Source organism: Dipodomys merriami, unplaced genomic scaffold, assembly GCF_024711535.1.
Source record: "Dipodomys merriami isolate MVZ:Mamm:240054 unplaced genomic scaffold, mDipMer1.0.p SCAF_8, whole genome shotgun sequence".
NCBI lineage: Eukaryota > Metazoa > Chordata > Mammalia > Rodentia > Heteromyidae > Dipodomys > Dipodomys merriami.
The window spans coordinates 47,824,811-47,850,298 of record NW_027206401.1 but is presented as its reverse complement, the minus strand read 5'-3'; the positions used below and the strand labels follow the sequence as shown (position 1 = coordinate 47,850,298).

Here is a 25,488-nt window from a genome sequence, read left to right as displayed (position 1 = left end):
AAAGAAAAGGAAGAATGGCAAATGACAGATGGTAGTGTAAAGACCATCTGTTCTAGAATTGGCCTAGGGACTTTGGGATGGGGGAGTCTTATTTACCTCATCCATTCCTGGTCCTGTTTCTTCAGTTTTACTGTCTTCTTCCTCCTCTTCCTCCTCCTCATCGTCATCACCCCAAAGCCTCTCATCTAGTTTGTCAGCTTCCTCACCATTGAGATCACCCATCTGTTTATCCAGGTCTCCGCCCTCACTATCTGATTTCTGATCATCCTCTTCTGAAACAGAAGGCACTGAGCTTAGTTGGCAGATCTCCACACTGTTCTAGTCCAGTGTGTAAGAGAGGTTTAGACTCACTTCTTGGCAAGGGTCCTGTGTGTGATTTAAAGCCTGTTTCAATAGAACTCTATGGATAGATGCAAACAGTTTTGCAAAATGTTAGAAATGAAGCATGTATTGTACGAGTAAATAGTAAGAAATGTGGAAGAATTGCTGTCCGGAGAGCTTATTCAGCTGCTGAGGGAATATTCTTTATGGAACTCAGCAACCTCACTAGACTTTACTTTCAATTAATATGTAAGAAACAATAGATCTGATTAGTTGATTATCAGGTATCCTCCCATTTCCAACGAACTACACTTATCTAATATCTACAATCAGGTCTACATCAATTATTCAGATATTGCTGTTTTTATCTTTGCTCAACATTTCCTTTATCCAGTTATATCTTTGTGCTTATCCTCTATTTTAAGGTCAGCAATCATATAAGATCTTTCTTTAAGTAAGATAATATATATCAAGTTAAGCTTTAGATAGGCATTTAGGGCAATGAACAGTGCTACAAAATATGACAGATGAAGATGAGGCAAGAAAGCATATTCTCAAAAAAAATTTTAAGGAGAATGTCCATAAAGTGTTAAATAATAATAAAAAAGATTAGAGAACTGTACATTGTCTCTGTATATGTCGACATGCAATAAATGGAAAAACATCAAAATTTGGACAGTGCCCAGGCCCAGAGTTCAGGTCCCACTGACCAAAAAAAAAAAAAAAAAAACTAGGAAAAAAAGTAATTAAAACTAAAAAGAAGCCCCAATCTACCAAGAAAATGTGTTTCCAGTTTAGAGCCAAGCTCCGCTGAAGACCACCTCTTGCTAGGCACTGACAACTTACATTGTAATCCTAGGTACTCAGGAGGCTGAGATCTGAAGATCATGGTTCAAAGCCAGCTTGGACAGAAAAATCTGTGACTCTTACCTCCAGAAAACCAGAAGTGAGGCTGTGGCTCAAAGTGGTAGAGCCCTAGCCATGAGCAAAAAAAGCTCAGGGACAGTACCCAGACCCTGAATTCAAGTCCTACACCAAACTGGGAGAAAAAAAAGGTCATCTCTGTTTCAGACTTCCAGTGTCTTGGTTCACTCAAAGAAGCATCTCTAGAAAAGACTCTTAATACCTGCCTTACAGGAATAGGTGGGCCACACAGCTAGTTATGTAGAATAACCAACTTGTTGCAAAGATTATAATAGGCTTCTTACTCAGAACCTGTTATTTCTTGGATTCAGAAAAAAAACAAGGGCTGGGAAGGTGGCTCAGTGGTAGAGTGCTAGCTGAAGAGCTGGGGGACAGCACCCAGCTCCCACAACCGATAAAAAAAAAAATCACCTCCTGATGTTACATTACTTATCTGTCCCTTGTCTGTTGTTATTTCTCTTTTTGTGGTGGTAAGGGCTGGAGTGACAGAGAAGGACAGACAGCATCATGCAGGATGGCTACTCTAGCACCCAGGTCCAGAGTTCAGGCCCCATGACTGGACCCAAAAAAGAAAAAAAAAAAAAATCTCCTTTTGAGATACAAGAATGAAATGATGGATAATCTCAAACCTTGTTCTTCCAGCTCTCCATCATGCATTTGACCATCAAAGTCTTCTGACATCTCAATGGCATTATCTTCTCCCTTAATATCAGACTTTGAATAAGAATCTTCTTTTTCCTTTTCTTTACCCTTCTGAAATGTATCCTCTACCTGTATCAAGAGTATTATAGGAAGTAAATAAATATGGTAGCCTTAATAATGTTATTTTAATTCTAATATATAAATGCCAAAATAAATGATGCCAAAGTAATTCTAGGGAGAGGAAAATGGACAGAGGTAGTCATGTGCAAAATTTTTTGTAAAAAGTTTTATATTTTTTTTCCTTTATTGCTTTTTTATCTTGGAGTATAGAATTCAGTTTAGGTTTTCTTCACAGAAATTGTAAAAAGTGATTTCAAAAATTTATTTCTTTGGACAGTATTGATTTTGAACTTGGGAAATTGCTAGTTTTCCTTCCTCTTTTTTTTTTTTTTTTTTTGCCAGTTCTGGGGTTTGAACTCAGGGCCTGGGCACTCTTCCTGAGCAGCACTACTTCCAGCTTTTTCTGTTTATGTGGTACTGAGGAATTGAACCCAGGGCTTCATTCATGCTAGACAAGCACTCTACTACTAAGCCATATTCCTAAGCCTCCTTTTAGTTATTATTTGGTAGGCTCTTGCAGCAGTTTTGCTCTGGGCCAGCCTCAAACCACAATTCTCCAGTTGGGGTGAAAACATGCCATCACACCTGACACCTTTTGAATAGTGAGCTTCCTGATTTCTGCCTGAGTAACTAGGATAACAGGCATAGGCGACTATGTAGTAATAACTAACTAACTAAATATATATATATATATATATATATATATATATATATATATATATATATATATACACACACATACATATGCATACATATATTCCAATTTTAGAGCTATTTAAAAAGAATGTATTTTTGCAAGAGTAGAAAAATAAATTTTCTCTCTTCCTCCCCTCTTGTACTGGTGTCTAAAAATCAGGATTTTGTTTTTTGTAGGCAAGTACTCTTATCACTTTAGCCACACCCCTAGTCCCTTTAGCTTTACCCTTTCCCCCCCACAAATAGGGTTTTATCTTTATATTTGGGTTGTCCTGGACCTCAATCTCCTGTATATGCTGCCTGCATAGCTGAAGTTGGTACATGTGAATCTCCTTTTGTTGGTAGAAATGGGGTTTCACAAACTGTTTCCCCAGATTTGCTTTAGAAAAATACAATCCTGATCTCCACTTCCCAAGTAGCTAGGATTACAGGGATGGGCCACCATACCTGGCTCATCTTGCAGCTTTTGTCAGTTAAGTATATACTAACACATACTAAAGTGATCCTGTGCTTTATAAACTATTATTTATTCTTTTCACTTAAAAAATATCTTGGGTGCCGGGCGCTGGTGGCTCACGCCTGTAATCCTAGCTACTCAGGAGGCTGAGATCTGAGGATCGCGGTTCAAAGCCAGCCCGGGCAGGAGAGACCGTGAGACTCCTATCTCCAATAAACCACCAGAAAACCAGAAGTGGCGCTGTAGCTCAAGTGGTAGAGCGCTCGCCTTGAGCTGAAGAGCTGAGGGACAGCGCCCAGGCCCAGAGTTCAAGCCCCACGACCGACAAAAAAAAAAAAAAAAAAATATCTTGGGTATTTTAATTAATTTGTTACAAGCAAATTAATCTCATTCTGTTCAATTTTAGTACTGCCTTGCAAGGATGGTATCGTCATAATTTACATAATTCCCTTCTCATGAATCTGTTCCTCTCCCATTCTCACCTTTATAAAGAATACCATAATGAACATCCTTGTACAAGTACAAATATGTACCCTCACATACCTATTTGTCTTTAACTCTTACTAGAATTTTGTAAGAAAAGATAGAATTTGTGGGCCAAAGATTTATCAAATATTGTCAGATTATCTGGTAGCTTTTTATCTCACTTAATGTTTGCTTAGATCATATTTTCATTAGATATGCATTTCTATTGTTTCTACTTCAAATTCTTTTCACTTAGTGTATGCTAATTCAATCTGAGAAATACAGAAAAAAAAAATCAAACTCAGCTACACTCACATAAACGCAGCTAAGGAATTAGTTTGGTTTGCTATTTTATTTATTTTGTTGATCACAGGGCTTGAACTCAGGGCCTGAGTGCTGTCCCTGAGCTTTTTTGCTTAAGGCTGGGGTTCTACCACTTTTCAGCTACAGCTCTACTTCCAGTTTTTTGAGTGGTTAATTGGAGACAGGAGTTTCATGGTGACTTTTCTGCCTGGGCTGGCTTCAAACTGTGATCCTCAGATCTCAGCCTCCTGAGTACCTAGGTTTACAGGCATGAGCCACCAGCACACAGCTTGCTCTTTTTTAAAAGTTGTAATCCGACATTAAATATAAATTCATGACCTGATTTAGAAATAGTGATAAAAAATTATCTTTTATTTCCAAGCCACAATTAGTTAATCTAAACTAATGAATAACAGTATATTCAGACACATACATCATCCGAAATAAGATAGACATTTTAAAAAGCATTCTAACAGGAATCAAAGCCCATGGCATTTTACAAGTATTCATAACACTAATCCAAAAAAAGATGTATGTAGATTTAGGAATTTCAACACATCCTAAATTTTATGAATAGCAAACTTGACATTATTTAATATAATTATTACTTATAATAGCCAATCTTTTTATCCTTGAATGTACTACTAATTATATTATCCCATGTAAAAATCACCAGCAAATACCTCTCCTTTTATTAACAAATTGGAAAACTCATTTCCTCCCAAATTCTAATTGATGGTTGAGTTGCAAAGGTCCTTCCTGTGGCTTTTAGGACTTAAAAACCACTAGCCTAGTAAAAGCCACTGGGTATAACTTAGTGAAAAGGAGTCAGTGCCCTTCATTTCTATATACCTATTTTATGCAAGTGAAAACATACCTGTTCTTCATTTTCTATTTTATCACTCACATCCTTCATGCCCTCGCCTTCTCCAATTCCACCTCCTTCATAGTCATGGAACTCTGTGGCTCCCTCTCCTGCTGAGTTTTCCATAAGTTCTTTGGGCAAGCAAAATCCCTTGGAAAAAAACATGGAACAAATAGTTAAAACACAAAAGCAATTTAAAAAGGCATTTCTAGTTATGGCATGTATTGAAGGTGAGTCTGGGGAGGAATCAAAGAAATGTTCTTTTTCAAGCGCAGTGTGCTAGAGTACAGAAGAGCTTGGTGCTAAAAGTTATTCAGTTTCACAGATAACATCAGATTTAATATAGAAAAATTTAACTTTGTAGAGGCCTCTAGTTAGAGGAACAAGTGAGCTAGGACAGAACAAGTCTAGAGAGGAAACAGACAGCAATATTCATGATGTTTAACAAAACTATTTTCATGTCAGAAAATAGCTGAAGCTAGCCTAGCAGAAAAGTCTGTGAGACTCTCATCTCTAATTAGCAGCAAAAAGTAAGAAATGGAGCAAAGAGTCAGAAATGGTTAGAGGACCAGCCTTGAGCAAAAATTCGAATCAAAATCACGAGGTACAGAGAAGAAGCCACGTACAGGCATCAAAAACAAAAACAAAAAGAGGTCTTGATTAAAAAAAAATCGTAACTCTAAGAAAATACAAGCTATTAGGACATCTGTCAATCTCAGGACAAAAATGTACTTTAAAAATAAGCTGTCAGCTGGGAATATAGCTTAGTGGTAGGGTGCTTGCCTAGCATGCATGAAGCCCTGGGTTCGATTCCTCAGTACCATATAAACAGAAAAAGCAGGAAGTGGCACTGTGGCTCAAGTGGTAGAGTGCTAGCCTTGAGAAAACAAATTGAGGGATGGTGCCTAGGCCCTGAGTTCAAGTCCCAGGACTGGCAAAACAAACAAACAAACAAACATGAGATTCTTATCTGCAATTAACCAGCAAAAAAGTACAAGTGGTATAGTAGTTTAAGTGCTACAGTGCTAGCCTTAAGCAAAAGAGCTCAGGGACAGTGCTCAGGTCCTGCGTTCAAGTCCCAGGAACAGCACACAGACTCAAAACCACTGTTACATGGAAACATAAATCTATTATTAAGTACTGTGTCTAACCTACTTTGCAGTTTCTTCAGCATTACTGACAAGTGCTACAAATATAATTGGATGTTATAAATGGAAATACATTTTGATTAACTTATGTCATTTTCCCCTATTTTAAAAAGATACTCTTAAGTATAAGCACATGACTCAGAGGAGTTTCAGATACCTTTCTCAAGGTACAAAATTGCCTTTCTCATGGTACAGTAGTACATTTTCCAAGGTATAATAACTGCAACTGGCGGGCTGGGAAGGTGGCTCAGTGGTAGAGCGCTTGCCTTGCATGCCTGGGGCCCTGGGTTCGATTCCTCAGCACCACATAAGCAAAAAGAAAAAGGCCAGAAGTGGCTCTGTGGCTCAAGTGGTAGAGCACTAGCCTTGAGCTGAAGAGCTGAGGGACAGTGCCCAGGCCCAGAGTTCAGGCCCCACAACCTGACTCAAAAAGAAAAAAAAAAAAAAAAAAAGAAATACATATATATCCTCTAGTTTAATTCCAGAATTTGAGAGCAGAAGTGGAGACTGAACCTATAACCTTGAATCTAGCACTTGTTTAGGAAAGAATGCTTTCAGCCCTCTGTTGGTTTTGAGGTGGGTCTTTTTTTGGGGGGGGGGGGGGGGAGAACGGTCCGGTTGTGGGGCCTGAACTCTGGGCCTGGGTGCTGTCCCTCAGCTCTTCAGCTCAAGGCTAGTGCTCTACCACTTGAGCCACAGCGCCACTTCCGGCTTTCTTCTTTTTGCTTATGTGGTGCTGAGGAATCAAACCCAGGGCCTCATGCATGCAAGGCAAGCGCTCTACCACTGAGCCACCTTCCCAGCCCTGTGAGGTGGGTCTTCATAACTTTGCTCATCTGGAACTCACATCTGTCTCGACCTCCTTCTTTAAGCCTGGCTTAAAGAAAATTTGAGTGTTTAAAAGAAGTTTAGACTACAACTTCAGTTTATAAATTCTTTCTTTAGTGACTCTCATCTGTTCTGTGTTCATAAACAAAAATCTAAGAATACTGAGAAACAAAGCAAAAATTTATATAGTCATTTGAAAGTGGTTCTCACAAAAATGCCAGCAGGCAGATCTCAAATGACAAGTTTACAAATGAGGAAGCTGAGGGAGGCTTGGAGAAGGTAAGTGATGAACTCAAGAGTCCAGACACTGGATACTCCATGACGGATCTTCCACTTAGGCTGCCTCTCAGCAGTACAGTCTTGGTGCTTTTAACAGTGCTGAATACATGCATGAATGAAAAACAACTCCCTTATTAATACCACAAGTTGCCTTATTGTTTTGTCCTAAATTTAAGTCATTTTAAGAAAACAGACCTAAGGATTAATCCTTAAGTCTAGTGAAAGAATTACCTGAAGTCTTCAAATTGGGGACTGAGAGGAAAGGCTATATTAATAAAGAGTAGACCCTTCAGATAGCTGTGGAGATAAGGGATTTAAACAATAAAGGGTTTTATACCTTAATGGAAACAGGCTTATATAGCAAATAGTGCTAGATAAAGTCCTAAAAGCCACAGGAAGAGAAAATGGCCTCCTGCTACTTGTGATGATTCCAAATAAAAGTCCATCAAAACCACCACAAAAGGAAAACGGTTCATCCAGTTTACTATGTGAACAGTTCTTACCTTTTGGGTGATCTCTGCAAAGACCTGGGCAAGCACAGAGAGCAGCTTTGCAGTGCTTCGGTGAGTTGCCAAAGATATGGTCAGGAAGAAGAGGACAAGGTCTGAGAAGCTGCACAGCATGGGCACCAGACGCACTAGCAAGTGGCAGGACTGACTGAAGAACTGGGGGTGAGAAAAAGTATATGTTTATTCACTCTGGTGGTGTTAGATCTCCTTGTGGTAATCAAAGTGTCTTAAAACTACATAGAGGCTATGCTAGTACAATTTCATATTTATGTTCATGGATGATTTCTATAATGGTAAGTCTCAGGTGTTTTAACACTCCATAAACTGTCACAAAAGTGCACTTTAAAGCACATTAATTAAACATTGTCCTACAAAGTATGTTTCTTCTCTGTACTCATTATACTACAGTTCTTACTCTATCTCACTAGCAGCAGATACTGAGAATGCCTATTTGGAACGTGGAAGAATCCAAAAATAGCATATCCACATAACTGTAATACTTAATGGGCAAACATTACATTATCAAAGGTTATTTAGTGATGTTTACACTTATAGATGAAGACAATTTTTTTTAGAGATTTGGGTACTGGGCACCTTAAGGTGAAGCCAACTCTGTCTACCCTGAAGGAACAAAAAGTCTATAAATAACAGCTGATTACCATATGCTTTGATGTGGTGCCATCCTCACTGTAGGATTTCAGCCTTTCCAGCAGCTCAGAGATAGCAGATATTATTTTCTGCACATGCAGAGTGCTCACATCAGCCCAGAAGTCATCCTCTAAGAGTTTTGTTAGATGTCCTGGTTGTAGTCTCTCGAAGTTTGCTCCCTCTTTCATTCACAGTCAATAATGACAAGATTCAGAAAAGAGACAAAAAACACACCTTTCATCTATATTCACACAGCCATCTATTACTACATCTACCTATAACTATTTAGCCACACAAATCATTAAGAAAAATCAAGTAAACTGTAAAAGTAATTTTTGTCTCATTTCAGGCATACCATCATCATCTACTAGTCCTTTTTGGTCAGTGCTTTCCTCTGCTTTTTTACTTTTTCTTTCTTTTAAGTTTTGGATAGCACACAGGATTGCCCGGATAGCAGTTTCCATTTGCTCTGAAAAATCTTCAATGAAGCTTTCATCCAACATTTGGTTTCCTAGGAAGTAGTAAGATATAAAACAAACAAAACTAATCACCTTCTCTAGTACTTCTGAAAAACCATAAACAATATATATTTGTACTTAAGTTGTTACTATTTAAGACCACATCAAACTACACAGGTTAAGATAAACTTCTAAGCTACCCTGTATTATAAAGACATGGCAGAAATGAGAAAATATGACAATGTGTCTAAATACTAACTTATTCCACTTTAACAGTCCCAAACTTTGCAGCTTGAGGGAAAACAGGTTACTCTGTGCTACAAAGAATGTAACCATTGGGGCTGGGAAGGTGGCTCAGTGGTAGAGCTCTTGCCTTGCATGCCTGAGGTCCTGGGTTCGATTGGTAGAGCACTAGCCCTGAGCTGAAGAGCTGAGGGACAGCGCCCAGGCCCAGAGTTCAAGTCCCACGACTGGACCCCCCCCCTCCAAAAAAAAAAGAATGTAACCAGGCAGATACAAGGATTTTGAAGAAATGAAAACAACAAAAAGTTGAAAGCTATGAATTCTAATCATTCTTCATGCCTTAAAACCCCAGATAGGTTCTAGATATGTAAATCATAAGTCATCTCTCTGCTGAGGTTTTATTTCTTTACTAAACATTCCTTACCTCCTTGGTTGCCTGAAACAAGCAGATAGGTTTTCCAAGTGGTGAAGTCATCTATAGCTTTATTGATTTCTCCTCTAACATATTTCAGGCTTTCAAATAATGCCATTTGTGGGTTTGTTTTCTCAACCTCAATCCCTGGAAGAATGAACAGGGATTCTAGGACTTGCAAATGAGATGAAACTTGGGACAGGCAATTCAGCCCCGAAGAGCAAATTTCAAAGTCTTTCCTGCAATAGAAATACCATAATGTTAAAATTATGGAGTTATACTAATATATACTCCCAATCCTCACATAACTACAATGTATACAGGGCAAAACTCATCATATGTCAACAATTTATAGACATATATAGATAATATATATTACAATGCACCATGCAAGTTCATTAATGTCAGAGATCTGAATCAGAATTCTTTTCCTAATTTTATTCATGATTGTTTGCTGCTCAAGTTTCCAAGCACCGAAGACAGTAAAAAGACTGACATACTCACCAAGAATGAAACAGAGTCTCACAGGACTGCTGCCTAATTTTGTCAACCTCAGTTTTCACTGTTTTAATGGCTTTCAGCATCTCTGTTAACCTTGCAACAGACTGTTGCCAAAGCTGGTCGTGTTTCTGCATCCGGCAACCAGAGGGCAGCTGACTTCCAGGTACTGGGGATGGGCATCTCAAGTCAGAAAGAATTAGGTCTGGTACTGATCTGGCTAGTGGTCCCTTGTCCAGTTCTTCTCCCTCCAGAAGGGCAGAAGGCTGACCCTGCACAGGACCATCACCATGGTCTGTAGTCAGCCCTGAACTTGGACAGCACTGGAGAAACAAGGAAAGCTGCTCCAGCAGGATCTGGCTCTGCATGGCTAGGTGCTGGAGCCGTTCTGTCCACTGCTGCACACCATCCTGAGGTGGGAAGGCCACAGGATAGACCAGGGGTCCTGTCAGCCTGCTGTGAATCTCCCCCATACAGCTGAGGAGGTTCCTGTGTAGAGAAACCCATGGAGAAAACACAATGGCATCTTCAACCAAGTCATAAAATTGTTTTTGACAGTATGAGTGAATGCTTATGAATAAACCTGAGCTTTCATGTGTAATTAAGAAAGGGTTAGGCTTGTATTCCAAATGGAAGATTTTTGGCCAACCATGAATTTAATCATTGGATTTAAACCTTGGATTTAATCATTTAGACCCTCTCCATCACAATGTACAAAAATGAGAACTCTCCCACTTACAAACTAGGTACCAAATAAAACTCATGACCTATTACCTGACCCCTTGAATCCTCTACCAACCAACACAATCACACTTCTGCAATGATTTTTAACTATTATTACTTAGAAAATACATTTTACTTTACTAAATGAACTCCATGAATAGAGCACAAAATAGGTGAAGCTAAAGTATTTGTAAATATTATTTCCCAGATGAGAACCAACTTAACAAGTAATAGTCCTTCTAACTGTCCTCTTAATTTCTACTTTCACTGAGGAACACTATGTATAGCTTAACAAACTGTCATGTGGAATTCCCAAGAGCCCAAGTAAAAGAAAATTCTAATCTGTGCCCAGATACCAGGATCCCCCAATACAACCCTATTAGCTCACAAGGACTTTGGGCAAACTTGAATATTCCAGATCTAGGTGTAGTTCACCCACAATTTCTCTGTGCTTTGCCCAGAACTTATTCCCAGGACTCATTCTCACAAAAGCATGGCTACAGTATGGGGGATGACGGGAAGAGAGCCAGATGGCAGAGCCAAGAAAAACCCACTTGCCTATGGGCTTTAGATCCACTTCACAAGCTAGTAAGAGCAGATCTCACTAGCTAAGCTGACTTGGGAGTTCTTTCATAATTTATGTTATAAATCCATTAGTTAGTTAGCTGATACCTGAGGATGATCCACTGCTCAGTCAGAGTGGTCAGGGAGCGGCGTTGTTGGATGACTATCTTCATCAAATGTGCTGAGAACCCTTTACACCTCTCAATGTTGCCCAAGCCCATCTCCTGACACAGTGAGAAGGAAAGCATGCTGAAAGTGTAGTTGGCAAACACCACTCAGAGGCTCCACTAGAAAGCTATTTCATGGAACATTCTCAGACTATTTACTTATATAAGCAGCAGATGTGCTGCTTATATGCTTACAGGCAAGGCATTCATGTTTCTGAGCAGTATTTCTCAGATTATGTCACTGGTATTCCATCAACAAGGACTAGGTTAACTACCAATGCTAGGTAAAAGTAATTAGGCACAGTGGTACCCACTAGACACTATGTTGAAAGTGAACTATACAACTTGTGGGTGGGGGCACATGAGGGAAGGGGTAACGATGTCCAAAAAGAAATGTACTCTTTATCTCATATAACTGTTATTCCTCTGAACTTCACCTTTACAGTAACAATAAAAAAAACAAAAACAAAAGCAAAACAGTGATTACGGTAGCATTCTCAATGTGAAATCTTTCTTCTTTAAATGTTCTTATACTATTGATCATATTTATAAATGCATGTATAAAATTTATTATAAGATGCTTTATGATATAGTATAAAATTATACTAGATAATTCTAAGTTTAATGAGCAAAAAGCTCAGTCATATCCACTAACCAGCTATTACTTGGAAAGGTCTGAGAACAGTTTCCTGGTAATTAGAAAATGGAGCTTTCTTTGGCTCCACAGTTCTCATGCTGTGGCATTCTACCTTAGCAGGAGTTGCTAGGGCTGCATTAAGCCTGGCATGTCGTGCAAGAGATCGATAAAAATACTTCTGGCATCCATCCCATGAAGATGATATTTCAGTAAGAAGCCTGTAAAGAGAATCAATATTTTTATTAAAACCACACTCTACCACCATAGACCCTGAAGATTCAGAGACTGTAGAACTGGCAATAGTTGATACAGATTTATTTCTGCATGGATGCATTGATGCAACCAAGTATGCATTAGACCTTTATACAATGAATGTATTGTATATTTAGCACCCAAATTATCACAGTAAAATAATTACAATATGTTTTCCTCCCTAAAGTCTTTGTAGTTGTCTTGTGAATGGAAGTTAGAGGTCCTAAATTCAGACACAGGAGTGAAGCAGATAATACTAATGATTAAGTATAGACAAAATTATACATGGTAGTGACAGATGACCTCAAGTGAGGGAAACCTCAGGGTGTTAAGAGGACTAGAGAACAATGTCCTGTCAGAAGTCACTAACTGGTGATTAATGAGAATGTAAGCACATCTGGCTGCTGTAAAACCTCCTCCTTTCGTGATTGTGTGTTGAATCCAAAGTTCAAGGCCAAAAATGTTTGAACAAAATTTACAAACTGGCTAAAAAACATGTACAATAACTTTTGTATATATAGCAACATAGAAGAAGCTCTGTCCCAAAAGCTTACAGGCTCTAAAGTTTAGATTATTTTAGAGCTTAGATATAGTAGAGGCAGTAAAAATGTGACCATGCTCTCAGATTTCTATCTGTACATTCAAATCAAGTGAGTACACCTCAGGAAACTCAAAGAACCAGAAATGAGGTAACAATTCAGTGATAATGTACATGCACAAGGCCCTGATTAAATCCTCAGCACACACTCAAACAAACTTACCCATCTATTCACTCACTCACTCATTCACCCACCCACACATCCCTGGAAAGGTGAATAGAAGAAAAGAGAAACCAAGAAAAAAATGAACACTTACTAGATGTTTAGCAGGTGCTAGGTGCAAGGTATTTTTATAAAGGTATCATTTTTAATCTTTGTAACAACTCTGCCCAAGACAAATGATTGCTATCTTCATTTTTGCAAATGAAGACAAACACTTAAATGATGTGTTCTAGTTGTAATTAAAACATGAACAAACCAACCAACCTAGTAGCATCAGCCTCTGGAGTGTTGCTGACTAGAGACAATGCGCTCTGAAGATCTAACGGGTGAAGATAAAGCATCTCTTGAGGACTTTTTGAACGAGCCCAAGCAAGACCCTTACGATATGACAAACCTAGGAAACATACAGCATTCGTTTAAGCAAAGAAACTCAGGTAGAGAGGATATGCCCTCACTGTCCCTGCTACTTGAAATCCTCTGAAGAGCATCACCCAGAAACTTGTCTGAATTGCAAGTAACTGGGTATGGTGGTATAAACTTGTCATTCCAGCTTTTGAGAGTGATGCAGGCAGATCAAAAGTAAAAGGCCAGGTGGGCTATACAACAATAAATAAATGCATACTCAGTCCCAATCCTGCTCAACATAGAGACAGGATAAGCAAATGCATTTCAACAAGATTCCTGGAGTAGGGGCTTAGTTTTTCTTTTAAATTTATTTGTAAAGATGCTGTGCAGAGGGGTTACAGTTGCATGAGTAAGGTAATGAGTACATTTCATGTCAAACATTGTCAGCCCCTCCTTTTTTTCCTACTATCCCTTCTCCCTGGCCCAACATAGTGTCTTGTGAGTATGATTATTGCAATGGGTCATCCTGTGTCCTTGTTTCAGCATTTTGCTATTTCTCTTCCTCTCCCCAAATTAGACAAATGTATATAATAGATGCAGGGTGCTAAAATCAAATACAGTGACAAGAGGGGATATACTATAGGGGGAAGAACACACACACAAAAAAACAAAACAAAAACAATCACATAGTACATTAAAAACAACAAAGAAAAACCTCTTGTGTCCGTATCTTGGGGTTCATTTCGCATCATCTTACAAGTTCATATGTACATAGCTTTTGAGATTTTCTGCTTATCTGATAAGATTATCCTAGATGTACACTAGTTATTGCAAATAAGGGAAACCATATAGGTACCTATATTTCTTTGGGTCTGCCTTACTTCACTTAATATGATTTTTTCCCAAGTATTTCCATTTCCTAACAAATGGGGCGGTGTCGTTCTTTCTGATGGAAGCATAGAATTGCATTGTACACACACACACACACACACACACGCACGCACGCACGCACGCACGCACGCACGCATGCACGCACACACACGCACACACAACTACATTTTCTTGATCCACTGAGGTACATCTGAGTTGGTTCCATATCTTAGCTATGGTAAATAATGCTGTGATAAAATATTATGGCCTTGTTTCTGATCATTTGGGTAAATGCCCAAAAGTGGGATTGCTGGGTCCTATGGGAGCTCTATTTGTCATCTTTTGAGGAACCTCCATAGTGCTTTTCAGAGTGGACGAACAAGTTTACATTCCCACCCAGTAGGGTTCCCTTTTGACCACATCTGTAGATTTCTTGATTATAGCCATTCTAACTTGGAGGGAGGGCTTAAGTTTTTTGGTACTAAACTTGCCTAATATATGCAAGGCTAAGTTTAAACTCCTGAACCAGAACAAAACCGCAAACAACAACAACCAAAAACCCTAAAAATACTTGGTAATCAACCAACAGTTCATGGCAGAATTTTCCTTCACCTCACTAAAATTCTTAGAACTTGCCCGCTGCTTTGTTTTCTCACCATTTTTAGAATTTACATCCAAGTCAACAGTTATTTTTTTCTCCAGAGGTGGTCATTATATTTCAGAGTTTTAGGAAGACTTACCAGTTTTTGCAAGGTGTTTAAAGAGGTCTGATAGAGCTCGCTGCTTCTGCATGAGAATGTGCTTGGCTTCTGAGTGCTGCTTCTCCCTCTCTGCAGAGGGATCCACCTTTAAGCTTTGCAGCGCATTTACAGAGGCAATCACTTCACCTGTAGGGAAAACAACACAATAACAAGGACCTTTGATGTCATCAGAATCAGAAACCATGAGCCACTCCATCTCAGTCCTGAACACGGACGCTAGCATTTAGAAAACATTTCATATGTAGATGCTCAGTATGTGTTTTAACGCAAACTCATTAAGCATGGCCATAGAAAAACAAGACCATATCTTCACATCTGATAATAAATCCAAATAAAAGTGGACATTCTTTTTTGTAATTTAGAGATTTTATAATCAATCCTAAGGGAAAAAAAAAAAAACAATGCTACTGAACACCAAATAGGTGAAGTATTTTATACTAAACTTTTCATTGCCTAACAAATTTCTGTCAAATACAGTATGTATTAACATCCTACACAGCTAGTATTTGCTAAATACTCTTTTAATCTGCACAACTTCAGAAGCACTTATCTGAAACTCCCTTTTACACTGTGAGGCTCAGAGATGTCTTACCACTTTCTAAAGTGACTAAAATAGGACTTTAGCCCTAGTCTACTGGACACTAAAACCCTGATTCTTCTTATAGGCACATGCAACATCACGAATAGCACAGGCACCTATAATATAAAGGGGATTGCCCATCTGCCACTGTTGCCATCATGGGAGTAGTTGTGGGCTCTTTGTCCTGCCACAAAATCCTTCTGTTGCTAAAGTCCTAACCCCAGTACTTCAGAATATGACTATATTGGATACAAGGCATTTATAGGTAAAGTAATCCATTGTCTCTCTTCCTTTAAGACCACAAAGATGGAAGACTAATCAAGTGGGCAAACAGGAACATATGTAAGCCAAAGTGAGGCCTGAGAAGACATCAGTCCTATCTATGTGTGTCGCTGTACTGTTTAGCTTCTGGCATTGCAACACAGTAAATTCTGTTGGTTAAACTACCTAGTCTGTGGTATGTTGTCAGGCAGCCCTAGCAGACAAATAGAAGCAGTCCACAGACTAGGACAGGTGACCACTCTCTTTACACTGACACGGCGAGAGGGCTAGCAGAGAAGCTCCTCTATGTCACAGAACTCAAAGTTTTGCATGTGGTTCCCACTAACCCCTGTCCTTAGGCTAAGGGATAGGCAATATCCTACTATAAAAAACAAAGGGCTTCCTGAAAAGGACTGCATCTGTCCTGTCCCATTATGCTCACAGGGTTGGAGATAGACAGTGATGAGAAAGACAAGGCTGCCAAAGGCTCAATTCATTTTAATATTAGGGTCTACCTTCCATTCTCAGTCACCGATCTGTTAACACAACTGAGCAGATGTTGGCTCTCATCCCTCATCCTGAGCAAGTACAGCCACAGAAAACTGCTATACCTCTCTGAAGTAAAGAAAGTAAGAGGACTATGGATACATCTTCACTTTCGTTTCATACAATAGAAACATTCTGAAAGATGGAGTCAGTGTAGAGCCTGGGATGTCAACCTCTGTGCTCATTTACTTATGCTACCAGCCAACAAGAACAGATAATGACAAGGATATCATAGAAAATGGCCAGGCCAGACTTAGTAGTATATTTAGTATTTTCAGCTATTCAGGATGCTAAGGCAGGAGAATCGCTTGAGCCCAAGAGCTCAACCAGCTGGGCAGCATAGTGAGATCTCAAAAGAAACTCAATGACCTAACCTAACACCCAAGAGCTCAACCAGCCTGCCAGCATAGTGAGATCTCAAAAAAAACTTAATGACCTAACCTAACCTTTCTAGTTTTACATGAGGCAACAACAAGAGGAAATGAGTACTGGCTTTCAGTGCTTATGTTTGAGCTCTAATGACTTTTAGCTCACTTATTTCTTAAGCGAATTGTTGAACACTATATAACATATCAAGAAAAGACACAGCCACTCATTTCTAGCCATCCTGGGCCATTGGGGAAAACACAGCAAGTCCCACACATGACCCTGGCTACTGGCACCCACCAGTGAATTGATCGAGGCCTTCTACTAGGTTAGGCAGGGGACTCTCCCTCATGAATGTCAGACACATCTTTCTCATTCGTTTCAAGAGCTTTGGCAAGCGACGCAGAAGCTCCCCTTCCACGGAGAAAGGACCAGTACTCTGACAATGCTCTGGAACTGTGGCCTATGGGACAGAATGGAGGTTAGACTCACTGCCAACAATGACAGTAGCAGTTTTGACTGCTATCTTAGAAACCTCATGAGAACAAATGTAACACTACAGTAAAATTGATGTATATACAATGGATATTTAAAAAAATATATTCCTCGCTTGATAATTACTCATTATCTTGCCTATGTAATTGTAAGCCCTCTGTACGGTATTTTCACAATAAAAAAATTATATTCCTGTCTTTTATTTATGCCAAAAATGAACTTAGAATCTTATTCTTTTGCTTGATTTTTCATTTAAGGCTGGAGCTCTACCACTTGTGTCATGCCTTCACTTTCTGTATTATTGCTTTCTTTACATGAAAACAAGAGAGACTCCTCACCCAGAAAGCCCTGAAGAGATTCAGGTTTTGTCCTATAAACACAGAATAAATAATTTCTGTTCTTATGGTGTTAAAGGCACATTCCCCAGGCAAAAAAGCAAGGCAAATGAGTGCAAGGCCTTGAGCCTAAGCCTTAGTATGAATAATGAATGTGTTCCCCACCAAATCTTATTTCTACTACCACCTAACCCCACTATCCACCCTTATAACAGTTCTAATGTCTGGAATTCAGATACTGATGAAGGGAAAAGGTGTTATCCATTAGGTATATTTCCACCATTCCCCCAACCCTGAAAAGATTCTGTGAAATTTCAATGTAATCACAACCAAACCAAAAATTTTGACCAGAATGACAGAAACAGTGAAATGACAATCTATAGAAATTTGGCAGGTATGTGGCATCTCCAGTTATTGTTAAGCCACTCTGCCAACTCTTTTTGTGTTAAGATTTTGTTTTACGCCTAGTAGATTACACTTTTCCAATTTATGCTTTCCAGCAAAGCTCACAGGACTGTGCTACCACAACCAGCCATTGGTTGTCTACCAATTGGCTTAGACCAGAATACCTTACTCTCTATTTTCCAAGTAACTAGAATTACAGGCACCCCACCCCACACTCAGCTTCCATTATACTTTTTTCCCCTCTGGTCCTGGGGCTTGAACTCAGGGCCTGGGAACTGTCTTTGAGCCTCTTTGTGCTCAAGGCTAGTACTCTACCAATTGAGCCACAGTGCCATTTCCAGCCTTTCCTGAGTAATTTATTGGAAATCGGAGTCTTGCGGGTGCTGGTGGCTAATGCCTGTAATCCTAGCTACTCAGGAGGCTGAGATTTGAGGACTGCAGCTCAAAGCCAGGAAAAGTCCATGAGACTCATCTCCAATAAACTACCAGAAAACCAGAAGTGACTCTGTGGCTCAAGTGCTAGAGTGCTCACTTTGAGATGAAGAGCTGAGGGACAGTTCCCAGGCCCAGAGTTCAAGCCCTAGGACCCACAAAAGAAGAGGAGTCTCACTGACTTCTCTGGCTTTAAACCTTGATAGTCAGATCTCAGTCCCCTGAGATGGCAACAGGAACAGCCATCCTATAGCAACCTGCGTAATCAATTTGAAAAACAGTCCTGGAGCCAAGTATTTACCCTAGTCAGTAGCAAACACTGAAGTCACCTCCGTGTGGTAGTCACCTGATATAGCAGCCCAGAGAGTTTCAATAGCACATTTTAAAACTGATGCAATTGTTCTAAGTACATGCAATGTTTACAGATAAGCAGTTGTCTCTCATAGACTAACAGACTAACAAACTTAACAATTTGGTTAACTGTACAGCAAGGCCAATTAAAAACAGGTACTATACAAATCTAAAAAACAACATTTCAAAGGAACTTTGTTGTCTAAATCTCAGGACACCTCTTAAAAATGGTATAGATTAAGCACACACTGTCCCACCAGCTAGTACCTGCCCAGTGGTTGACCGAGCCAATAGGATCTCCTTCAGTGCCTGGTTCAGACTCTGAATGCAAGACAGTTCACTTGTGACTTCATCTGTTGGCCTGGGCAAAAAGTCAGGTTGTTCCTCCTTGTCACTCTCCACCAGACAAGACTGGCAAGGTTCACTCAGGACAGCTTCAAATTTCTTCATGAATTTAAAGAGGGTTCTGTCCCCAGGTATTAAGAAGGGCAAAATGGATTTGAAAGTTAGGACATATATGTAAAACTATAATGTGTGTATATGTGTACACACATATGCATGTGGATATATATATATATAATACACACAATATGATGGATATTTACTGTTTTTTCTTTTTTTTTTTTTAATAACTGAAACTGAAAGAATGGTGGAGTTGCTTTCTCATGATAAATAGCTAGTAGGTAGCAGAAAAACAGCCCCTCCAGGCCACACAGTGTATTTTGTCCCAAGGTGCACTTTTTTTTTTTCTTTATTGCCAATCATGGGGCTTCAACTCAGGGCCTGTGTACCGTCCATGAACCTGTTTGTGCTCAAGGCTATAGCACTCTACCTCCAACCATAGCGCCACTTCTGGCTTATTCTTAGTGAACTTTTCTGCCTGGGCTGGCTTTGAACCACAATCCTCAGATCTCAGCTTCCTGAGTAGCTAGGATTACAGGCGTGAGCCAATGGTGCCCAGCTTACAGTCATTCTTCCTCAGGGAAATTTTGCTCTACCTAGTAGTAGGTGGTGTTTTAGTTGCTTTTGTAGAAGGTCAAGGTATTTGTATTAGATAGATTAATAATGTAGTCCTTTTTAAGTTTTGGTGTGGCTTTAAAAACATGAATTACCTATGTGTCTTTTCCACCGATTGTTTAATAGACCAGAAGTTGACATCATTCCACTTCGATACCTTAACAAACTCCTGAAAAATAAACAAAGCCCAAAAGATGACCTTTTAAAGCTAATGTCATTCTGCTGTTTCTTAAGATTGTCTGTTAGCCATAGACCCGAGAGCCCATTCCATCCCAAACACAGGACTATGTGTTGAGGAACAAGTACAAGAGGAAGCATGAATTTGTCTTAAAGAAATCCCAAAGAGTACTACCACAATCCTTAGTGTATCTGATATGCACCCCAGCTTAGAAAGCAATCAGTCATGTCTCTCACACCAGGACTGGGTCCATAACAATACTTTTCACTGAATAGGAAAAGAAAGGCCCTCCTTCCTATTGCCCCAATCAATGGTTCAGGGACCCAAACAAAACACACTTCTGAGGTGGATGAAAAAAAGTGTGGGCAAGACCAGGTGAATATCAACAGATGGCTGTGGCAATCTTCCAAGGAACTTCATAGGAGCCACTCCACTGACACGTCATATGCTTGGTCAGTTCACCAACAGGAAGAAACATGACCAAATGTAAATCTTGTCATCCTACCTGACTGTTGAAATACTTGCTTCTATGCCCTTTACCCCTGCCTCACTATTAAACAGACAGAAAAATAGATCTAGAGACAAAGAATTTGCTGATTATGTTCTCCAAGGGTGATCGTGACAGCTGTTCCATCTTACTTTAAGTTCTTTTTCTAGGGGGGAACGAAGTTCCACAATTTTGTCCTGGACTCGGTCAAAGAACTGCTTGTAATAATGGTACAAATTCCATAGAACACTGCAAAGTGAATCTGGAAGAAATGAAAAGGAAACAAAACACCACACTTGCTGCATGTACCACCTGCGGACTTCACACTTCAGTGATGAACCTTCCTCATTTCTGTATACAATGAGATTCCAACACATTTTTCACAGGCAGATATTTAAGGAACTTTTCTTAGCAGTTCCTAGAGATGCAGATTGTTAACACTACTCTGTTTATTTTGTCTTGTAGTGTTTTTTTTCCTTGCTTTTACTATTATCTTAGATCATATCTGATATGAGTTCTACTAAAAATCACTACTTTCAAACTTTCTGAGGCCTGTAAAATCAACAGACCCGAATCAATTTCAAAAGTGTTATGCTGGGTGCTGGTGGCTCATGGCTGCAATCCTAGCTATTCAGGAGGCTGAAATTTGAGGATCTCCATTTAAAGTCAGCCCAGGCAGGAAAGTCTATGAGACTCATCTCCAATTTACCACCATTAAACCAGAAGTGGAGCTGTGGCTCAAAGTGGTAGAGTGCTACCCTTGATCAAAAAAAGCTCAGAGATAGCGCCCAGACTGAGTTCAAGCCCCACAACTGACCAAACTAATAAAATGCTGTCTATTAAAAGGTTTACCTCAAATTGTTCATTAATACACAATCTACACTCATTTTATGCTTAAAATTTTATCCCAAACCTGATATATTCAGGGTTGGTAACTAACTAAAGCAGTTTATATGCAGTTTCTATATGGCATGATCTAAGAACATAAATGACCTGGATCAAACAGTAGCTTCTGCAGGAAATATACAATATCTAGGTAGATGTGCTACCTTGCCATACCAGTTCTGGGAGCTTCATTTGGCAACTTCTTTCACTAGATCTGTGCTAATTTACTTTGAATGTTCTTTTCTACATCTAACAAGAATAACACTGTTAAAGATGACACAAGTGTCCGGATTTTAAGCCTGTAACAATGTATCTGGCTCCTGTGGAGAATTCAAAGCCTAATGCATTTTAACAGTTCAAAGGAAAAGGAAAGAAAAAAATCCTCACCTTTTCCTTCAACTTGTGGCATCAGCAAGACATGACAATGGAACACCAGTAACATCTGAAGTCGCACGTGGAATTCTCCCAGTGAGGATCCTTCAATAAATGCTTGTAGTGTATTAACCAACAACATTAGAGTCATCTGCTTGTCATCTGTAGAGATCAAAATAAAAGGCTAAGTGTCTTCAACTATCAGGTCCTATCCTTAATATACACCAGGGGATGGGATGGTCTTTAGGTAGAGATCACAACTAAAGTGAAGCTTTAAAGCAAGGATCACAGCTAATGGTGACTAACTTATAAGTATCAGCTCTATACAAGGTTTGTGTTAAAGGCACCAACAAATTATGAAAGGTACTAGGGCTTGAACTCAGAGCTTGGATGCAATGCCTTATTTTTTTTTTCTCCTCAAGGCTGCTCCACTTATGCCTTTTTGATGGTTAATTGGAGATAAGAGTCTCATGGACTGTTCTGCCTAGAGTGGCTTTGAGCTATGATCCTCAGATTTCAACATCTTAAGTAGCTAGGATTATAGGCCTGAGCCACTTGCACCTACCTGAGCAACACTTTTAACTTTTAACTACCTATATCAAGGCAATCTTTATTTTGATAATCTCATGGACACAGAAGAACAAAACTTCCTATGATTGGTTCTCTAGACAAGTCACGTGCATTACCTTCCTGCTCCTCTATTCGTTCCTGCATGTGCTTCTCAAGCATCTGATAAATGGAGAACCAATGCTTTGTGGATTTCTCAGTATGGCGCTTCATAGTATTGTCCAAACTCATAGACCAGCAACTGAAAACAAAAATGAAGAGGTCATAGATACATTAAGACAAAGACTCACATTAAATACTGAACAGCACCACAAATGGAAAGAGAATGGCTGCTCAGTCTGTTACTTTGAAATGCATGGCTTGTAGTAAGAGCATTTCAATGCCCTGCTTTAAACTTTGGGCTAAAAAGCATATAGTGTAACTGTGATATTAGATAAGCCCAGAGAATCTCAAATGAGTTACTTACTTCAGCTCCAGCTTACGCCACCGAATAATCATCTGGCTGATTAAATCCAGATGCTTCCGCAAAGACAAAGTGCGACTTGCATTCTCCTCCCAATCCTATAAAAACATTACTAAGGGCATTATTCAACTCCTTAATTACTTCCTCCCTCCCCCAGTAACATCTAGGTCTTTGAGAGAAGATTACTAGGACTTTTAGCATATTTTACCTTTAGCAATAAGTTTACATCCTACATTATCTGGCTTTATGTTCTTTCTGGCCATATGACATAGTCCAGTAGAGCTAATATTAGAGGTAGACAAAAGTACAGGGTGTTTTTAGATTGGGGCCTAAAATCATGCCTTTAGCTATCCCTGAAGTCATGTGGCCACTTTCTGTCAAACAAAGAGGCAGGAAGCAGCCACCTCCAAGGTTGAATAGGAACTGTGGAAGATCAAAGTCAGTCAGTGGAAGGTCTGCTGGGATGTGGATACCATGTCCTATCCTGAAAATGAGGTGACTTAGCTCATCTCAATCCTAGGGTCAGTAGTTTAACTTGCATTGGTCTCATCAACAGAAGAAAAACAAGAATGTTTAAATTCCCCAAATCAAACTATAATTTACTACAAAATAAAATAAGGAAAAGAGGGAATCATCTTACCTGTGCCTTTGCCAGAAGGATCTCTAAGCCATTCAGGAGCTTTGAGATAGGACTGGAGAGCGGGAAACTACGAATTCTGTCCATTACAACCAGTAGCTACCAGAAAGAAAAAAAAAAGGGGTGGGGGTATTTTTAGCAAAAAAATCGTGGACTCAAAGTCACAAGGGTAAAGAAGGTCCCAATGTTACTATTTAAGAGCTTGGCGATAGTGGCTCACCCTTGTGATCCTACTTACTAAGAAGGCTAAGATCTGGAAGACTGTGATTTGATAAGGAATATCTGAGAGACTCCATCTCCAATGAGCCGAAAATTGCTGAGCTAGAAGCATGACTCAAGTGGTACGAGTGCTACGCAAGCAAGCAAATCAAGTGCAAGACAGTGATTTCAAAACCCAGCATTAGTGCATGTGTAATAGTGCACCTGTGTTCACATGCATATGCACATGGACACATATGCACATATACAAACAAACTGGAAACAAATTCCCAGGATGGTGGGTCCTACTACATAAATACTTCCACAAAAGAACTCTACTGGAAAATACCAACTCAAAACTGTTGATAAACTATCAAAATGGTTCATAAACTGTTTATGAATAAACATTTTTCTAATTTGGCACTTAAAAGGCATTAAAAAATATAAAATTAGGTGAAGACCAGAGAAATGTTGAAATTGAAACTGTCAATACTAAATAACCAAGGTCTGTTTCTAGAGCATTTACGAAAATCATGGGGCCTTTAATATTAGGACTATGTGTATGAATAAACAGAAAAAATAGCAACATGGTAATGTGGTAACTCTTAACAAATAACATTAATGGAATTCCTAAATATTACTTATATAGGAGCAATGCAAACAGGTAGGTTCATCCTGAAGTTGGCTTGGAGTATCTCTTTTGTAATCCTTTGTTTCTATGTATGAATAAATGCACAAGTCAATGTCACGGGACATAGTGTGAAGTGCAGAACTCTAATTGGCTGCCCTACCTGCTCAAGTACGGGGTGCTCTGGCCAATCCTGTAGCAAATGACTGACAGCCTCTGAGAAGCCTTGAAGCACAGGTTGACACTGCCTTGCCTCTGCCACATTGGGGTGCTGGTAGAAATCATAGGGTCCATCAGTCTTCACTGTAAGGTCTGAAATTGCTTCTCCAAATAGGGTGTTATAGGAGAGGGTACAGGCCAAAAGTTGGCTCCCTAAGAGGTTATCATTCAGTTCAACTCCTGTAAAATTAACAAGATCAAGTTGGTGAATTCAGGGAATTTTCCAACTTACAAAGATTTCAGAACAATGAATAAATTGGAACTAATAAAGAAGCTATTTCAGTTATTCTTCCCCAAAGTAATACTGATATAGAAACCAATGACTCTAATACCATAATGCCCCTATATTCTAGGATATTAAGTAGCTTAATTCAGGTATGTCTGTGCCGTTGCCTTGTTTTTTTTTGGTCTTTTGTAGTTTTTTTTTTCTCCCAGAGCCGAGGACCGAACCCAGGGGCTTGTACACGCCGGGCGGGCGCCCTTCCGCTGGGCTAAACCCCCAACCCCTCAGGTATGTCTATGTATAAGCAACAAACACAGGATGGGCACTGGATTTTTTTTGGTTGTTATTGGTTGTGGGGCTTGAACTCAGGGCCCAGCACTGTCTTAAACTTTTTTTTGATCAAAGCTAGCACTCTACCACTTTAAGCCACAGTGCCACTTCTGGTTTTCTGGTGGTTAACTGGAGATAAGAGTCTCAAGGCCTTTCCTGCCTGGACTGGATTTGAACTGCCTCCTGAGTAGCTAGGATTACAGGTGTAAGCCATCATTGCGTGGCAGAACACTGGATTTGATGCATTCAAATTACTGGCTTTTTAAATTGCTATGAACAAACAAAAAGGAAACTTAAACCTCTTTCCTACTAGTATAGGTTAATGCATGAAAGCCATATGGGAAACTTTATCATTAGTAAACAGATTCTGTGAGATTAATTTCTTTTCTTTTTTTTGTTAGTTGTAGGGCTTGAACTCTGGGACTGGGCACTATCCCCAAGATCTTCAGCTCAAGGGGAGTGCTCTACCACTTAAGCCACTGCTCTACTTCTGGTTTTCTGGTGGTTAATTGGAGAACAGGGTCTTACAGACTTTCCTCCCAGGGCTGGCTCTGAACTGCCATCCTTCTGAGTAGCTAGGATTACAGGTGTGACCAACCGGCACCCAGTCTGTAAGA

General features: G+C 39.5%; 1 protein-coding gene across 2 annotated transcripts in view; it reads right to left on the bottom strand.

Moving 5' to 3' along the window:
* Mdn1 (midasin AAA ATPase 1) overlaps positions 1-25,488 on the bottom strand; it is a 157,373-nt gene that overhangs the window by 18,634 nt on the left and 113,251 nt on the right. The window contains exons 66-86 of one of the 2 annotated variants that reach the window (XM_070010465.1): positions 24,263-24,498; positions 23,277-23,372; positions 22,640-22,734; positions 22,293-22,414; positions 21,622-21,768; positions 20,502-20,611; positions 19,780-19,853; positions 18,935-19,133; positions 16,950-17,112; positions 14,876-15,022; positions 13,185-13,314; positions 12,020-12,125; positions 11,212-11,327; positions 9,823-10,305; positions 9,331-9,557; positions 8,561-8,716; positions 8,217-8,386; positions 7,552-7,713; positions 4,806-4,943; positions 1,875-2,016; positions 97-272 (exon numbers count right to left, since the gene is read on the bottom strand). In XM_070010465.1, the coding sequence (XP_069866566.1) occupies positions 97-272; positions 1,875-2,016; positions 4,806-4,943; positions 7,552-7,713; positions 8,217-8,386; positions 8,561-8,716; positions 9,331-9,557; positions 9,823-10,305; positions 11,212-11,327; positions 12,020-12,125; positions 13,185-13,314; positions 14,876-15,022; positions 16,950-17,112; positions 18,935-19,133; positions 19,780-19,853; positions 20,502-20,611; positions 21,622-21,768; positions 22,293-22,414; positions 22,640-22,734; positions 23,277-23,372; positions 24,263-24,498 (3,395 nt within the window). The remainder of the gene's footprint in view (positions 1-96; positions 273-1,874; positions 2,017-4,805; positions 4,944-7,551; positions 7,714-8,216; positions 8,387-8,560; positions 8,717-9,330; positions 9,558-9,822; positions 10,306-11,211; positions 11,328-12,019; positions 12,126-13,184; positions 13,315-14,875; positions 15,023-16,949; positions 17,113-18,934; positions 19,134-19,779; positions 19,854-20,501; positions 20,612-21,621; positions 21,769-22,292; positions 22,415-22,639; positions 22,735-23,276; positions 23,373-24,262; positions 24,499-25,488) is intronic. The other variant, XM_070010466.1, reaches the window with a different exon arrangement.